This window comes from Sesamum indicum, linkage group LG6, assembly GCF_026168435.1.
Source record: "Sesamum indicum cultivar Baizhima isolate 11 linkage group LG6, ASM2616843v1, whole genome shotgun sequence".
Taxonomy (NCBI): domain Eukaryota; kingdom Viridiplantae; phylum Streptophyta; class Magnoliopsida; order Lamiales; family Pedaliaceae; genus Sesamum; species Sesamum indicum.
The window spans coordinates 18,768,058-18,784,102 of record NC_142662.1 but is presented as its reverse complement, the minus strand read 5'-3'; the positions used below and the strand labels follow the sequence as shown (position 1 = coordinate 18,784,102).

The following is a 16,045-nucleotide window of genomic DNA, read 5'->3' as shown; positions in this document are numbered from 1 at the left end:
CCTCATTTCTTGATACACTTCACCTCCTTTTTCTTCTTGTTTTATGCCCATCTTTTATTAGGCTAATTTAAGTTTATACTTTTTAAAATTATTTTAAATTATATACATATTTACATAATTCTACACATATTTCTTGATGGGGTGTTCATCTTGTAATTGTAATTACAATTTTAGAAAATATATTTTTAATTTTGTAAAGGATGACAGATGGTTATGTGATTAGATCTAATCTCCAAGAATGTTGATGTAGTTTACAATTTCTCTTAATATTGGAGTGGATTTAATGAAATAATTTTTTGTTCAAATCAGGTCCGATCGAATTGAATTTAATGAAATAACTAGTATTGCACTCGATACATCATTGATTGTTTTTATTAGAATTGTACACTAATTATGTGATAAATGTATCGTGTAATTAATTTATATAAATGGTTAAACTAAACTTGGATTAAAATTTTCCAAATTTAATATACTATTTTGTGAATTAGACCTCAAACTAATAAATCCTATCTAAGCAATGTGTGGGGTTTATTGGTGGGATTAGGTGGTAGTGATATAATATGGATAAACTATTAGTAGTGTTGATAGGGACATTTCACTTGATGAAAACCATACATCACAAGCTGTTCTTTTTGTCTTCGTAAGCAATTAATCGTTATCATATATAAAATTGAGTTAATTCTCACACAAAAGAGAAGTAAAGAAAATTATGATATTATTAAGATTGCAAGAATTATTTATTGTGACAAGATATACAGATATATTATTACCAATATATAATGTCATTATTGACAACTTTCTCATTATTTTTATGTAACATTGAGTGGGGTGTTTGGAGTAATTTCTATTTTTATGGTAGGAATGAGTTGTTGTGAGTTAGACACTAGTAAAAGTTTGGATTATTTGAAACAAACGTTAAAAGTAAAAAAAAAAAAAGAAGAAGAAGAAGAAGAAGAAGGAATAATTACACTTCTCTCTTCTGGGTTTTGAGATAATTATACGTAGGTCCTTTGTAGTTTGAAAAATTACATTTAGCACCTTTGAAGTTTGCTTTTATCTAAAAAAATAAGTCCCTCTATTGGTTAAATCTAATTGAATTTGCTGATATTAACAAAAAAATGAATGAAAATTGGCATTTACCCTTAATTGACTTATTGCAGGTAAAAAAAAAATGGGACTAAACAATCCTTATAAGGGTAAAGATATACCTCCTTACATGCATTAACGTGCGAAGACATATTAGGGTAATTTGATATAAAAATATTTATTTGACATGCAATAAATCAGTAATAAGTTAATTGGGGTAAATATAATTTTTTTTTTATTTTTTTGTTAATACCAGTAAATTCGGTGAATTTTGACTGACTGAAGAACTTATTTGTTAGACGGAAGCAAACTTCAGGAGTCTTAGATGTAATTTTCCGAACCACAGGGGTTTACGTGTAATTACACAAAACTACATAGGAGGGGAGTGTAATTATCCCTAAAAAATTGAAGTTCAAATATTTGAAAAATATCTCAATATTTACAATTTTACAATAAACTGCCTAAGTCGATGGAGAGTCGCTTATTGTTTATTTTTTACTTAAGTCAACATATTTTAACAGTTTAAAAATAGAAATTATAAAATAAAAGCATTATTTTCAACTTGTTTTGAATAATAAGCTGATAATTATTATTTTTTAATATTTACAAATAAAGGTCTTTGATATTGAGAAGAATGTGAAGTAAGAGGAAAAGACAAGATTTTGGGTGTTGGGTAAGAAAACAGAAATGTGAGGAAGATAATATGTTAGCTTGTCCAATTGCAAATCCTATACATCTTCGAAAACCAAACTCTAGGAAGGACACAATATTGTCAATACGCTCTTGCTCCCGTGCTACTGTTGAAATCTAAGATTTGAATTATGAATATATATGTATGTTGTTATATATAATAATAATAGTAGTTTCTTGTTTCATTGTTTCTTTGAATGTAATTGAGGGATTTAATTTGAGTTGATTTTGGTCCATTTTGCATTTCAAAAGGATTATAGCGGCAGACCGTCCTTTGAACAGTAGTTGTCAATCAAATTTGAAATTTCACCACGGTGGCATTTGATTACAATCATACCTAAAAAGATCTCCTATGTTGATCAGCTCTCCCTAACTCTCTCTCTCTCTCTCTCTCTCTCTCTCTCTCCAGAAAAGACAAATCATCCTATGTTGATTCCAATCTCCTCGTCTGGCAGCTAATATGAGACGCTTGTCTATATTATCAGCACCTTAGACGAGGGGCTCGAATGGACACATGACCTCATTCCAAGAGATGACGCCAAATGATGTGGCTTGCAGCTCGATTAATGCCTCATTGCGCAAGGTATCATACACTCTAATTTCATATGAGTCTCATAGTTTTGTCTTGAAAATATGTCTAATTAAGAAGATGGGGTACTAAAACTTAAAAACCATTAGAACTCCTCATCTACTATTGACGTAAAGTAAAACGATTGCTTATATCATACTTCTATTATAATGCTCAATTAATCAAGAACTCTTTTCAAAAGCAACAACATAAGAGGCATAAGGACATTATTTGACAAATTCTAGGTGTATCCAACTACTCATTTTAGAGCTAAAACTACTCACAGAAAGGTATTTTTTATCCACTCATTCCATGTGATTGGTTTGAATTTGATGAAATAGATCATGAGTATAATTTGTGAAAGACATAGTATAAATTTTTCATAAAGCAAGAAATCATCAAATATATATTCCCTTAGTGTTATTGTAGATTCATCTCGTAAGAAAAAAGGGGAATAAATTGTTGTAAAAATTAACATATTTTCAATTAATTAGACTAAAAGACGTTAATTGCACACTGGTGTGAATAATATATCATTCTAATAATAATAATAATAATCTAATAAAAAATGATGGCATTTATTAAAAGTTGATGATAGAATTAATTTTGAATAAATATAAATTAAATTAACTGCACTTTAGTAAAAAATAAAAATAAAACAAAACAAACAATAGGCTGCTCTAAGTTTGATTCTTTCCCTCCTCCTCCCCCTTTTTCTCTCAATTAAATCAAACGAACTCTAAATTTGAGGAAGCAAGTTTTTTTAGCTTTTACTTATTTTTTAGAAGGAAAATGGCATTCACGTCTAAAACACATTTTTTGAGAGCTAATTGAATCACAAATGCAGTCGTTAGTGTCTTAAATCAGTCGTAGTAAACATCTGTCCTCCCCTTTCTCAGTCTTAAGCGAACTCTTTCCCGCATGAAACTAAAATCTCTCTTATCATTTATTGAATCGATTGATTTCCCGGTGGTGCTCGAAGAGTTCATGCCACCAATCCGACCAAAGCCAAGACAAATCATAATTGAGCAAGGCCGAAGTAAAGACCTTCCAGAGGAAGAATAACTCTTCTAGGCGCCCTACCTAAGCATTACATTACGACAATATCAGAGGAACATCAATCCGAAGACTAGCAAACAAGTAGTTAGCTTATCGGAATCAAAGTAAACAAGAATGGAGTTTTCTTTGGTGACCTAAGATCTAATTGTAGAAAGAATCAAAAGTTGCGGATAACTCTTTTTTTTTACCTAGATCCCCGATTACTAATTAAGAGGTCTCTATCAACAAGATAAAAGCGTGAGTTCTTCCTTTCGTGAAAGTAGGCAAATAAAACGAATTTCGTCTTACGTATATAATTATAATCAAATTTAAATATAGAAAAGATAGATATATAGTTTTGTATTTTTCTCCATCTCCCGAAAATCCCATTTTCACTCAAAATCCCGGTTGTGTCGCATTCTAACGAATCTTTCGATAATTTGTAAGAAACTCTTTCTTTATTAAATTAGAAGACAAGAACAAAACAGAAAGAAATGAAGAAAAATAATAAAGTTGATTATCATACGTATCTTTCATGTAGAAAGATGAATAAGTCCATTTATTTAGTTCTACATTCCTTGGACTTATTCTATATACTCACTTAGATATATAGATACTTATATCTCTAATAAGAATTTTCAAATTGAATTAATTAATAATAACTACGAATTCATAATAATTACAATTCTTAATTATAATTAGTATAAAATATTTTAGTTATTATTGACTTGTCCAACTTAATTAATAGTACTAATGATTGGAGATACATACTCTAAATTTTTATCATATTTGTGTGACTAAGTAAATTAGAAGGAAGATCAAATGAAAAACTGATCAAAATCGAGTAATGAATTAATTTTAAATATGTATAGACAAAAAATTATTGATAAATCAAATTGAATAAAATGATGGTTATTTTATGAAAGAAATAAATATATTTGGGGACGTGTTAGTCCATGCATCTAATGCCAACCAAAATAGTTACTATGTATTATTGATTATATATTATGAAGGATTACCTAACAAATAATTAACTTTTTAGTCTGCACCATATTTTTTTAGTCCGAACCATCCTTTTTCTTTTTTTTTTTTTTCAAAAAAATGCATTTTTCTTTTTATAAGAGGGCCACTTTTGATCCATTTCGATTTTAAATTTATAATTGATTCCATATCGATCCACTAAAGAATGCTAATTCCATCGGACATGTACATTTTTCGGCAAGTATTGGACGAAATGTGCAACTTTTTATTTTCTTTAAATCATCATTCTCAATTGTAAAATGGAACTCGAAATAGACTAAAAATGTCACCCCACTACAATTACAAGACGAAGAATGCCTTTTTTCGCTACTTTTTTCTTTTATAATCAATATTAGTTTTATGTTTATATCCATATATAATATAAGCTACATCCACCACAAGAAAATAGGGGTTATATATTATGTTCCAAATTCATTTTTTTAAATCCCTAACAAATTTTGAGGCAAATCTTTTGTGACTTAAGATTGAGAGTTGGGGTGTCACAATTATGACCTCGTACCAACTATGTATACATCAATGAATGATAATGTCTAGTTATTTCTATTTAATGGTCAACTAATGCTAGATTTATAATCTGGGCAACAACGCCATCGTCCAACGCAAAGGGAGGCGAGCCACATTGGTGGAGATGGTAGGGAGAAAGAAAAAAGAAGAAAAAATGATTGTTTTTCCAAAAATCAAAAACTTATAAGATTGTATTTGAATTGAAGATTTTTAAATTCTTTAAATATGTTTGAATAATTTTAAATTTAAAAGAATACGGCACCCTTTTTGCAAATTCACAAAAATAGAGGAAGTTGTATGCATTCCGTCCCTTGTTACTTGTGCATTCTTCTTCAATAAATCATGTTGAGTTCATCATCAAAGCATCCAACCACATTATGTCTATGGGCAGCCAATATTCACATTATAATAAATCATACACAGAGTCGGACCTAATAATTTTACATGGGACCCAAAATCGAACCCATACTCATTATAATAGTATTTTGAGTGTGGATAAGGTTTAGATCCTAAAAATTTGTGAGTATTGATCGATAAAATCTAATGATGTAAAAAATGCATCAAATTTGTAAATTTTTTATGTCAATCTACTTGTCATATAAAATTCTTAGATTTTACGATTAAAAAGATATATATATATATATATATAAAATTCTTTCATTAATTTTTCGAATCAAATTATTATGAATATACTACGTGTAAAATCCAACATATATTGTATGGATAAAATCCAATTAAATATACAAATAACAATAACAGATATTTATAAAGTTTGAGTTCGAATAGGATAATGCCCAGGCCTAATTCATATGGCGTAAAATATATCAAGAAATCATAAGACGCTTATGACAAAACTTATAAATTACCCACCATAGGCCCTCACGTCAATACATGACATCCAATACACAATCTTCTAACAAAAAGAGCTACATCCTTACAGTCCAACCAATATTATGCTCTAAACATCAAAGCATTGGACATTCCACGAGCACAGATCAAACATTAACACATGGGTATTATTCCGTGCTTTAACTAATCAAATATTGGGGTGGGGGGGGGAGAGCGAGTTGTCGGCTTGTAATTTCATCTGATTCCGTTGGTTTTTGGCAGTAATCACAAGCGTATAGATGTCCGTCATGACAAAAAATGAGAAAATTGCAGTTGTAAAAGTTCCAAGTTTATATAACTGAAAAATATGGTTTCTATTTACAGCACAAAGTGAGTGTAGTTAGAGTTACAGATTATATGGGAGTCATGATCTGGCACAAGCAGCAATGGGACCAAGAAATAATCACAACAACATTCACAAAACTTGCTGGTCTGAAACCTGCATGTATACTCATCACATCACAATGCACTTCTCCTTTGATTTTGATTCCTGCTTGGATGAGCTTGTGTGCTTCCCACTACTGCGTGAGACCTGCAGCGATTTTAAGGTTTAGAACCATGCTCCAGCCAAGAAACGACCATCGGGACCATACCCCACGCAACTCACACACAAACAAAAGTACCGCCAATTTATGCACAAGAAAAACAGAAGATTTGCACGTGTGGAACTCAACCGTAGGAAGAATGCTTATATGCATCGAATGTGAAAACATCAAACAGTAAGAATGACATCATGTCAAAGGTGAACCATTGAGCTAATGTGGCATGACCCCTATTTGAGGGGCATAAGAATTTTCCAAAATCATAGTTGGAGCCAGTAAATGTACCCTCTACTGTTTTTCCGTCTTCACATGTAGAAAAAGTTTATCTCGCAGTACCAAGTCCTAATTCTTACTAATATTGGAAGAATAGACCACAACAGTTATATATGGACTGAATGAAGATGAGCCAAAAACACTAAACATAACCATGCATCCTTGTATTGAGCATGTATACATGCCTGTGTCTCTGCGTGTCTGTTGGCGTGTGTATTTATTGTATTTGCATGTGGGGTGTTGCTAATATATAACATAAAGAACCATAATCAAATTTAAGTTTTATATATTTATTCTAGCTAGCTTTTCCCCCCTTGTGATCAGTTGTCATCATTTGCTTGCGTGAAACAGCCATAATAAGTTCTTGGACGCAAAGCATCTAGCGTTATTTCAGCAAATGTCACAAACCTTAGAATCTTTTCCAGGAGATCCTACAGTAATGAATGCAATGTCACATACAGGGTCCTACCAATGGTCAACTCGATTTTACTGTTCCAGAGATCCTGGACATCCTGCTCTACTCGCTTGTATCTAAGTCCACAAAATTCAAGCATGAAATGATGTAGCCAAATGAGGATTCAGGGGAAGGAGAAGACAGAACATCAGGCATAGGACAGTAACATAATAATGAACGTTAATCGACCATTCTTTCTTCAATAACTCATGTGCAATATTAAGGTATAGCACCACTGCCAGACCATAAGCATATGGGCAGATGTAGGAAGGAAGTCAAAGAACTTATCAAATTACCTGGGGGCCAGTGACCAGCCTTGAACCCCCACTAACGGCTGGCTGCTGCAGAACACGCTGCGACTGCTGCTCTTGCTGCTGCTGCTGCTGCTGCTGCTGCTCAAATTCTTGCTGTTGAAGAGCTATCGCTAATTGCAAGTCAGAACTGCCCAAAAACAGCAAAAGAAATAACCAAGAGCGCTAGATTAGAGATCAGATATCAAAGGAAATAATGAGATATCACCTATAATAAGTAACAGACGTCCGTACAAAAATAGAAATATAAAGGCATGAAGCCAAAATTCAGTGAACTGCTCTAATGCCAGGGCAAATACAAATTGATAACAACTACTACATTTTCAGTCATTAGGAACGAGAATTTAGAAACACATTTTACCAGGACAATTATAAACTCGCATAGTAAAGCTTTGGAAACATGTTGTACTGGCACATGAACAAAAAGTAGGTGAATTATGAATATTCCAATTTCGTACATAGTATATATGCTATATAATGAATAAAGACCTAAATAATATGAGGACACCACATGCTAGAGAAGTTAGAGAATTACTTGAGACTTGAATTTGCTTGAGCACTATCTATGCTAGCTAAATAATCCTGCAAAAAGGAAGTTGGGATTATTTAGAAGTGATGCACTTAAATGCAAGGAGATCTGGAACATTAAATGCTACATACAGCAGTACTAGCCATCACATTCTGTTCATCCCACGTGCTGCTGGAATGGTCTTCCATCTTGAATTCCTTAAAGTTGCCCGTCATGTATACAGTATCACCATTAACCTAACAATGGCAATCAAATCATAGACAAAAACATGAAATCAATGCTTAGCTACAATTCTGAAAAGATCAGAACACAAATGTCGAATGCTATTTCCACAACACTACGGAACCAAAACCGGAGCATATTAATGTCTCTTTTAGTACTCCAACAACCAATACACACTAATGTGTGCTTACTATTGGTAAAATACGTGTTACTGGATTTCCATGTGAATTGGACTTGAGGTAGAGGTGTCATATATGGATGCATATACATTCATGAACCTCTAAATTTTGAATAAATCGGCAGCATAAAGTGGTTACAATTTATCAGCCAATTCAGTCCTGTATAGATATCATAAAAGGGCTATAACACAAATTAAACAGTTCTACAATGTGACCATCTCAAAACATGGAAGAAGCATGTCATATGAGCTCATCCAAGTGTCAAGTGTCAACACGGGAGCTCCATGAATTCGGAAAAGTCTAAATATAGCTTTGACCTATATATGCTGAATATGAAACTAATCAAGACGTATAACAAAAAACAATAATTGTTACAATTGATAAATTTAAAGGGAAAAAAAGTTTCACCTGAATGTTGGGGGAAAAAAAATAATTAATGATCAAGAATTTTCTATTTATCATACTTGAACAGTAACAACCACAATTTAAAACAACGGTGTGATGAAGAAAGCATTTAGACCAGGTAAAGTTGGCTTGCCTGCTAATACAATTATGCAAGGCCAAAAAAGAAAATTTACATACTGTTGTCACATCTTTGCAACTGTGGCATATTGGGATTTTATTTCATCCAAAAGGTAATAAGATCATCCAGCAATTAAAAGAATAAAGAACCATTTCCATACTAAAACCTCACCTCATTTAGCTTTTCCCACACCAGATCCGGCTGATTAATGTAGCCTTGATCTGTTGCTAAAATGTACAGTTCACCTTCATACTGCGAATAAACTTATATTAGGTACAATTCCAATCAAGAAGCAAAACACAGTTGATGCTGAAATACGCAGCATTCTAGCTACAAGAAAAACATTAAGAAAAAAAAAAAGGAAACAAGACCCGAACTGGTAACATATGCCATAATTAACTCTTATGGTCATGGTATCCAACCCCATCCCTCCCAGACAAAGAATCCGGTAGTCCATATTTAGGTGGAAAACTCTTTATGAATTTTCTTATTATTTTATCATATGAATTTGTCACTGTAAAATAACTGCAAAAATCAAAATGATATCATGGTCTCTAAACTGCAGCAAAAATCAAAATGATATCATGGTCTCTAAACTGCAGCAAAAATCAAAATGATATCATGGTCTCTAAACTGCATAGCTTTCTGTTCCACGCTTAATCTACATCATTTGCGAGTTCATACAAACTACACTGCAGCTTTCATGCTTTACTACGAGCAGTGACCTTTCATATACACACCCACACATATATGCGTACAGGTTTATACAAATGTGTATACGTCATGCACACACATTAGAATTGCAATTTGCAACAAAGTATGTGGGTTCAACTTAGGGATGGGAGCCAAAACTGCATCCCTGAGAGAGTTATTGTCTTTCACACAATACATGATATGGATATGAGGAAGCTCTTTCTCCATTAATGAGTTTTAAAAAATTTTACTGCTTCATAAAACTCTTGCCTAATAAAAATCTTTTAAAAGTCAATCGCTGTATGTCATATCAGTGTTTTAACCTCATCGGTCACACATATCAAGTAGACAAGTCACATCGACTTATTGGTGAGCCACCATTATAGTTGCTGATGAAATGTAGGCATGTAAGATAGCTTTACATGCCATTGCACAAACCTTAAACATCGTATTGAAATGGTTATTCCTGAAAAACACACAAAGCTCACGTTCCTTCACTTTATCTTGTAAGCAAAACAGGCTGCAGAAGAAAACAAACAATCAGCACCTTCCTATGCCAAACAAAGGACATCTTCTCAACCACCTTGTAAAATGGCAAAAATACGTACCCATATATAGTCAATTGACTAGCACTGTTCCTCAAAAAGTTCCTGATAATTTCCCCTATGAGAATCAGTAAGAGGTAATTAAATGCATTAGCATAAACCTTCTATGCTTGAAGTAAATAAACAAATTAAACAAGATAGTTTCTTTGTCCTAATAAATTATTAAAAAAAAATAATCACCACAAAAATGACTGTAATTCATTTAAAGCACTTTTCACCTTGTTTTGTTGATATCCTTTCCTTGCTATTTGGGGCACCGACGTCCATACAACCTCTGTTGTCCACTTGCTCTGCGAGAACCACCTCGCCTTCATAAACAGGCTCGCGACTTTCATAAGCTATGGTTCCTGAGTCCAATATGCACTCTTCACCTTCATAAATGGGTTCACTGCCATCAACACTGGAAGAGAAGGCTTCAGGTTCATCAATATGATGCATTTGGCTAGCAGATGAATTTGAATCTGCAGCAGCTTTCAATAAGCTAGGTGAATCTCTTGCTTGACAATCAGTATGATGATTTTTAGTTTCATCTGGGTCAGAGGTGGTTGTGATTTCACTTAGAGCATGTTCATCACTTGATTTATCTCGAGGTCTATCAGAAGCAGATGGAGGATCTTGGCCAGAAGATACAGATTGAATTTTTCCATTCTCAGTTCCCACATCAGAACCAACTACAGTATCACCAAGTTCTCTAGATTCTTCATAGGCAGGTCGCATACAGCTCTTGTGCTGGTCGGTCTTTGAGATAGCTTCCTGTAAAAATACCTCAGGAGATTTTAGATCTACATGGTGATTGTTCAGAGCACTGCTATCATCTGATATCAGTGTCCCAGTCTTTACAGTTTCATCAGAAAAATTCTTTTCCGCTGTTTCCAAAAGCGTTATGGGTTCAGAATCCTTAACATATGCACTTTCATGTAAATTAACAGCACCAACAACACCATCTGATAATGAATTAGACCCTTCGGCTTCTGATAATTTGAGGACTCTTAACAGCTCTGCTTGTTCTTCAATGTCCCCTTTTCTTGCTTTATGTGGGGGTGAATCGTCAAATGACTGACCCCTTGAAAGACATGGAGAAGGTACTCCAAGAGCTGCAGTTGTTGCAGCAACAAAATCTACACTGTCCTCTTCGGAATTATTTTTCTGTTCACTCTCCATAGTTTGTGTTTCCAATGAAACTAGCTCCCCCATGAGAGTGTTATATGATTTTGAGCCAATAGCATCTGCTGTTTCATGATCCTGAAATGCACGCATCACCAGAAACATTCATTAGATGAAACCAAGTCTGCCACAATTCACAGATATAGCCGGAGGATTAAAAAGTGAAATAGGAAGGTTCAACTCACCAAGAAAACAGATCTTATGATCCAACAATATTGAAAAGACAATTAATCATTCCATTATGCCACACATGAAAGGTAACTAAGAATTTTTCAGCACCAAGCGTATTCATTACTATGACACCAAATAAGAATTTCAGCACCAAGCATATTCATTACTATGACACCAAATACTCAGAGAATCCATAAATAGCTAGAATTAACCAAGCATTATGCAGAACCAAACCTCCATCCTTCACTACTTTCGGCCTCCAAAATATTGCCTAGAGAATTGAGTACTCAACTTGTAAAGTCATGCACCAGCACCACCCATCAGATTTTAGATCTACTATACTATTTTCTCAAAATGTCTCGTCACAGAACAAAGCCCAGAATATCTGGTCACTTTTCAACCAAAAAACATGTGAGCATAGTTCAGAAATTCAATGCAATGTTTATAATACATCCTTTCACTTTCTCACTTCTCATTCAGTCAAATGAAAGCCCTATGTTAAATGTAACACCTTCCTAATTCCAATGTAATAATTTATCCAAGAATTATTGAGATCCTGCCAGAGTAACACCAATGAAGATTATTCTTTTCAATAATCTAAAAGGCCTGTCAAAAGAGGAGTTTCAAATTTTTCCACATACTCAGCTATTATCCTTCCCTTTTAAGTAGGTTTAGATATGCAGAACTACATTCCAGATATGACGTCTCACCTGTAGATACTTAACCTGGTAAGTTCCTAACAAGTCTTTACTAATTTTCATAAAGTAACAAAATACAATCTCAAAATCTGAAAAATATCCATTATTGTTTAATTCAACAAACATATCAATATAAACAAGTAAAAATGATTAGCCTTAGTTTCATAAACAGGATCCCAAAAGTCTGCATTTTGTCTTCATAATACCCTCAATTTTATAAATCATCATATATTTTAATAAGTTATGGAGGTCAGTAACCCAAAGTGCTCCCACAACAAAGCGACATCTTATGTTTGCCAAATGGAAATTCCAAGATAGCAAATGCAAACGTAGTTAAGCAAATCAGTCCTAACTAAATCTATGATGTCCACAATGTAAGCCTCTCAGATTGAGAGAGATCAAGCAAGAGACAGAGAAAGATGGAGACAAGAGACCCAGTTACTAACTTCCCAATGACAGTTTGCACTATGACACTCCAATATCAGACCAGAAATCATAACCAAAAAGTGGTGTCCCAAGCTGATACCTGTACTTTGTGCTCCAAGAACTGTTATGAGCTTATAGGTACCTATTTTATTTCCTTCCTTGTTCTGCTTTCTTGCTTCTTGTTTGTTAAAAAGTCAGCATGTTTCCACCGTTGATGCCAAAGATGGTCAGGTGGTAATAGCAGGAAATTTATCAAAATGGTCAGTGTTTCAAAAGTTAGGATCAAAGATGGATGTGCTGAACTAATAGTATGAGTTTTTCTATGGCATGCTATCTCGCAATGAGGGTCAGGCAAGAAACTCTATGAGATGGAGGGAAGGTGATGTATAGTCGGTGAACTGTCTCAGTGGAAGAAACCGCACCTAAAAAGTACTTTCCATCTTTCTTTTTTTATCATTCTCTGGTAGAATATTATGGGTCAAATGCCACTTGCTTTAAATTTGGGCAAATGGGCTACTGAGCAATGGATGTATAAATTGAAGATCCATCTACTCAAATATCTATCCATATATACATATATTCGTAGAGACTGTGTGTGTGTGTGAGATAGAGAGAGAGAGAGAGGGAATCTCTTCCTTGCTTGTAAAAAGTCATAAAACAGATTAGTCGCCACAAAAAAACTTGATATAAGAAAACAAGAATTGCGTAGGAGAGGCAAGGTACACAAGCGCATATATAATGTATTAATCTCTAAAGAACTTCAGTTCTCAAATAATTCCTACTTCTCTGTGACTTTCACCACTGTTGAAAACAAACAAAGAGAAGTACTCTATATGGATGACAAGAGACATGTCGTGCCCACATAAAGCTTATTCACTGAGACGATACAACGATACAGCACACAATATTTCTCACAAATCATCTACCCTGACACTAAATGACAACTAGAACCAAGCTCACATGAACAGCGTAACAAATAAAGCATCATAAAATTCAAATTTTAAATCTACCTATTTTGAGCAGTGAGGCAAAGAATCCATACCTGCGGGTCAACAATCCATCCATGATAAAGAGGAATATCCAATAAATCAAATATTGCACACTCTGGAGTGAACTCAAAATCATCAATCCTGAAAAATTGAGAAACAGATCTGTCAAAATTGCAATTGGTAGCAGAAGTGTCAGATCATTCAAGTCATAGTGCAGCACAGCACAGATCTTTTTTCTTGATTCAATAAAAACTATAAATGAAAAACTTTCCGTACAAGCAGTATGCTATAACCATTACCAGTTTACATATACCAGCAACATGTAATGCTTAACAACTGAAAAATCAAAACAAAGCAGAAGTAGTAAAATATATAAGAAGAAAAAAAAAAAAAGAAATCTACCTTCTAAATTTTATATTCACATCAATGCCAGTTGTAAGTCTAGGAAGTAAATCAATAGCATCTGCAATATTCTGCTGCTGATTTTCGACATAGCCAGCATCTTTGTTCTGCCACCCAATTAACACGGACAAATTGATCAAGCGAGAAACGGAAAAACACAATGAGTAAGGTCGGGGGGGGGGGGGGGGGGGGGGCATAATAAGATGGGAATTATTCTAAAAAAGATCCTCTTCTCGATTTCATCATGCCATATCCTACCAATACTAAAAGAAATAAGAAAATAATGCAGAAAAAGCAATTACATCAATATTAATGTTTGTATCGATCAACCGTTCAGCAACCAGTGAGAGCAATTTCTCCTGTGAAACCTCTGAAATATCTGGACTCAGATTCAAACTGTTCTTCAGGGACAGAACATTACCTATCAGAATATGCCACATTACGTTAGTCAGAGAGAATATAAAAACACATAAAGGGGCTAGGAAACCAAAAGGCACACGGTTATTGGGACGACACTTTCGCGTACATGCCGAATGCGCACGAGCCAACAAATCAAATTACACCAAAATACAAACTTAAAATAATTAACAGAAAGCATATCATAATATTGGGGCCACATCATCCTGTCGGTGACAATCAGACACCAAGATGAGCCCACAGACAACAAAAGATTGGAGGTTTCTACAAACACTGATCCCAAAGTTCAATTATGAACAAGAGATCTAACTAAGACATCACCAGAAGAAATTAACTCTCCGGTTCAAGACATCGCCGGAAGAAAACCACAGTCCCACTAAATTTCCCAAATAGCATGTCATCGTGTCATGCCAAATAAGTGAATAACATGTAGAGCATACATCATACTTCATGCTGTAAACATTTATAACTTATCCAAACAAAAAGTTTCTCTAATCATGATGCTTCCCAGATTTCCAACCAGAAGTATCTTCATGAGGAACAGTCTAGAATTCAGTCTCCTCCTTGTTAAAAACTTACATTTTTTTTTTCTCCCACTGCCATATTCAATTCAAGCAGCACACGAAAACTAAACACCATAAGCATGACCCTTAAAGGAGACTGAGAGCTAAGGGACATTCTACTCTCTTTTCCACCGAGGTTTTCCATTTTCTTCTGCTTAAACTTTATTGAAAATGATCCAATTCATCTCAAACCTCAAAAGAACAAAACGTTCTACAGTATATTACGAACAAACATGCACTAGCAGACACAAAAACAAAGCCCTAGCCAGAGTAGGAGAGAGAAGGGAATTACAGATAGCGAGAAGAGGGCAGGGGCCATTATCGTTTTGGAGAATGATAGGCGTCGTTCGCCCCAAGAATTGTATCACTTTTGTCCTATGCACCATCTCCTTCTCTCGTTCCTCACGCTTCACCTCCACCTCCGCCGGGGGGGGCGGCGACGCGGCAGAGGCTGATGCAGACTGCGAAGACGGAAGTGGAGGAGAATCCATTTTTTCCTTTGTCCCAATTCGATCAAACGCTTTTCCAAGAAGTTCGTTCTTCGTTACAAAATCAGAGCAGAGGTATTCACGAAATGGGGGGAGTGACAATAGAAGTTGAGCGAAGGGAAATAGCAAAAATGATTTTGTTCTAGAGAGAGAAAAAGGGTCTGCATTTTGATCGGCTTATAAATAAATAAATAAATATTATATATTATTAGCCCAACGTGAGGGGCCGAAAGTACTTTGACGGCAACAATATCCAGGCCAAAAGATTTTCTTTTAATTTCAATTAATTAATTATTATTAATTCGATAACATCAAAAATAGAATTATTTTTATATCACCCTCGTACAAGAAAAGTCCAAGTACCAGCAACGTTTTTCATATATCCTAAGTAAATGAATAAAGAAACTTGCGATTTGAGCAGTAATGCTCTATTACATGAGTTATTATTTATTTTGACTCCATACAAGTCTTACTAAATGAGTTAAACTCCTCATCCGTAATCCAATGTGAAATATTTACCCACGTCATCTTCCCCCATATGAGGGGCCTGCAAAAAGCACATGATCTATCAGAATACGTAT

At 34.3% G+C, this 16,045-nt stretch overlaps 1 protein-coding gene across 1 annotated transcript; it reads right to left on the bottom strand.

Annotated features, from left to right (window-relative positions):
- Window positions 1-6,088: 6,088 nt before the first annotated feature.
- Window positions 6,089-15,639, bottom strand: LOC105164163 (FAM63A-like protein (DUF544)). The gene is made up of 12 exons (XM_011082756.3): window positions 15,269-15,639; window positions 14,299-14,417; window positions 13,997-14,103; window positions 13,648-13,735; window positions 10,365-11,388; window positions 10,150-10,204; window positions 9,980-10,061; window positions 9,020-9,100; window positions 8,056-8,160; window positions 7,931-7,977; window positions 7,381-7,525; window positions 6,089-6,347 (listed from the first exon to the last, which is right to left on the bottom strand). Exons 1-12 carry the CDS (start codon window positions 15,465-15,467, stop codon window positions 6,270-6,272), a joined length of 2,130 nt encoding a protein of 709 aa, XP_011081058.1. The 5' UTR covers window positions 15,468-15,639; the 3' UTR covers window positions 6,089-6,269.
- Window positions 15,640-16,045: the final 406 nt, after the last annotated feature.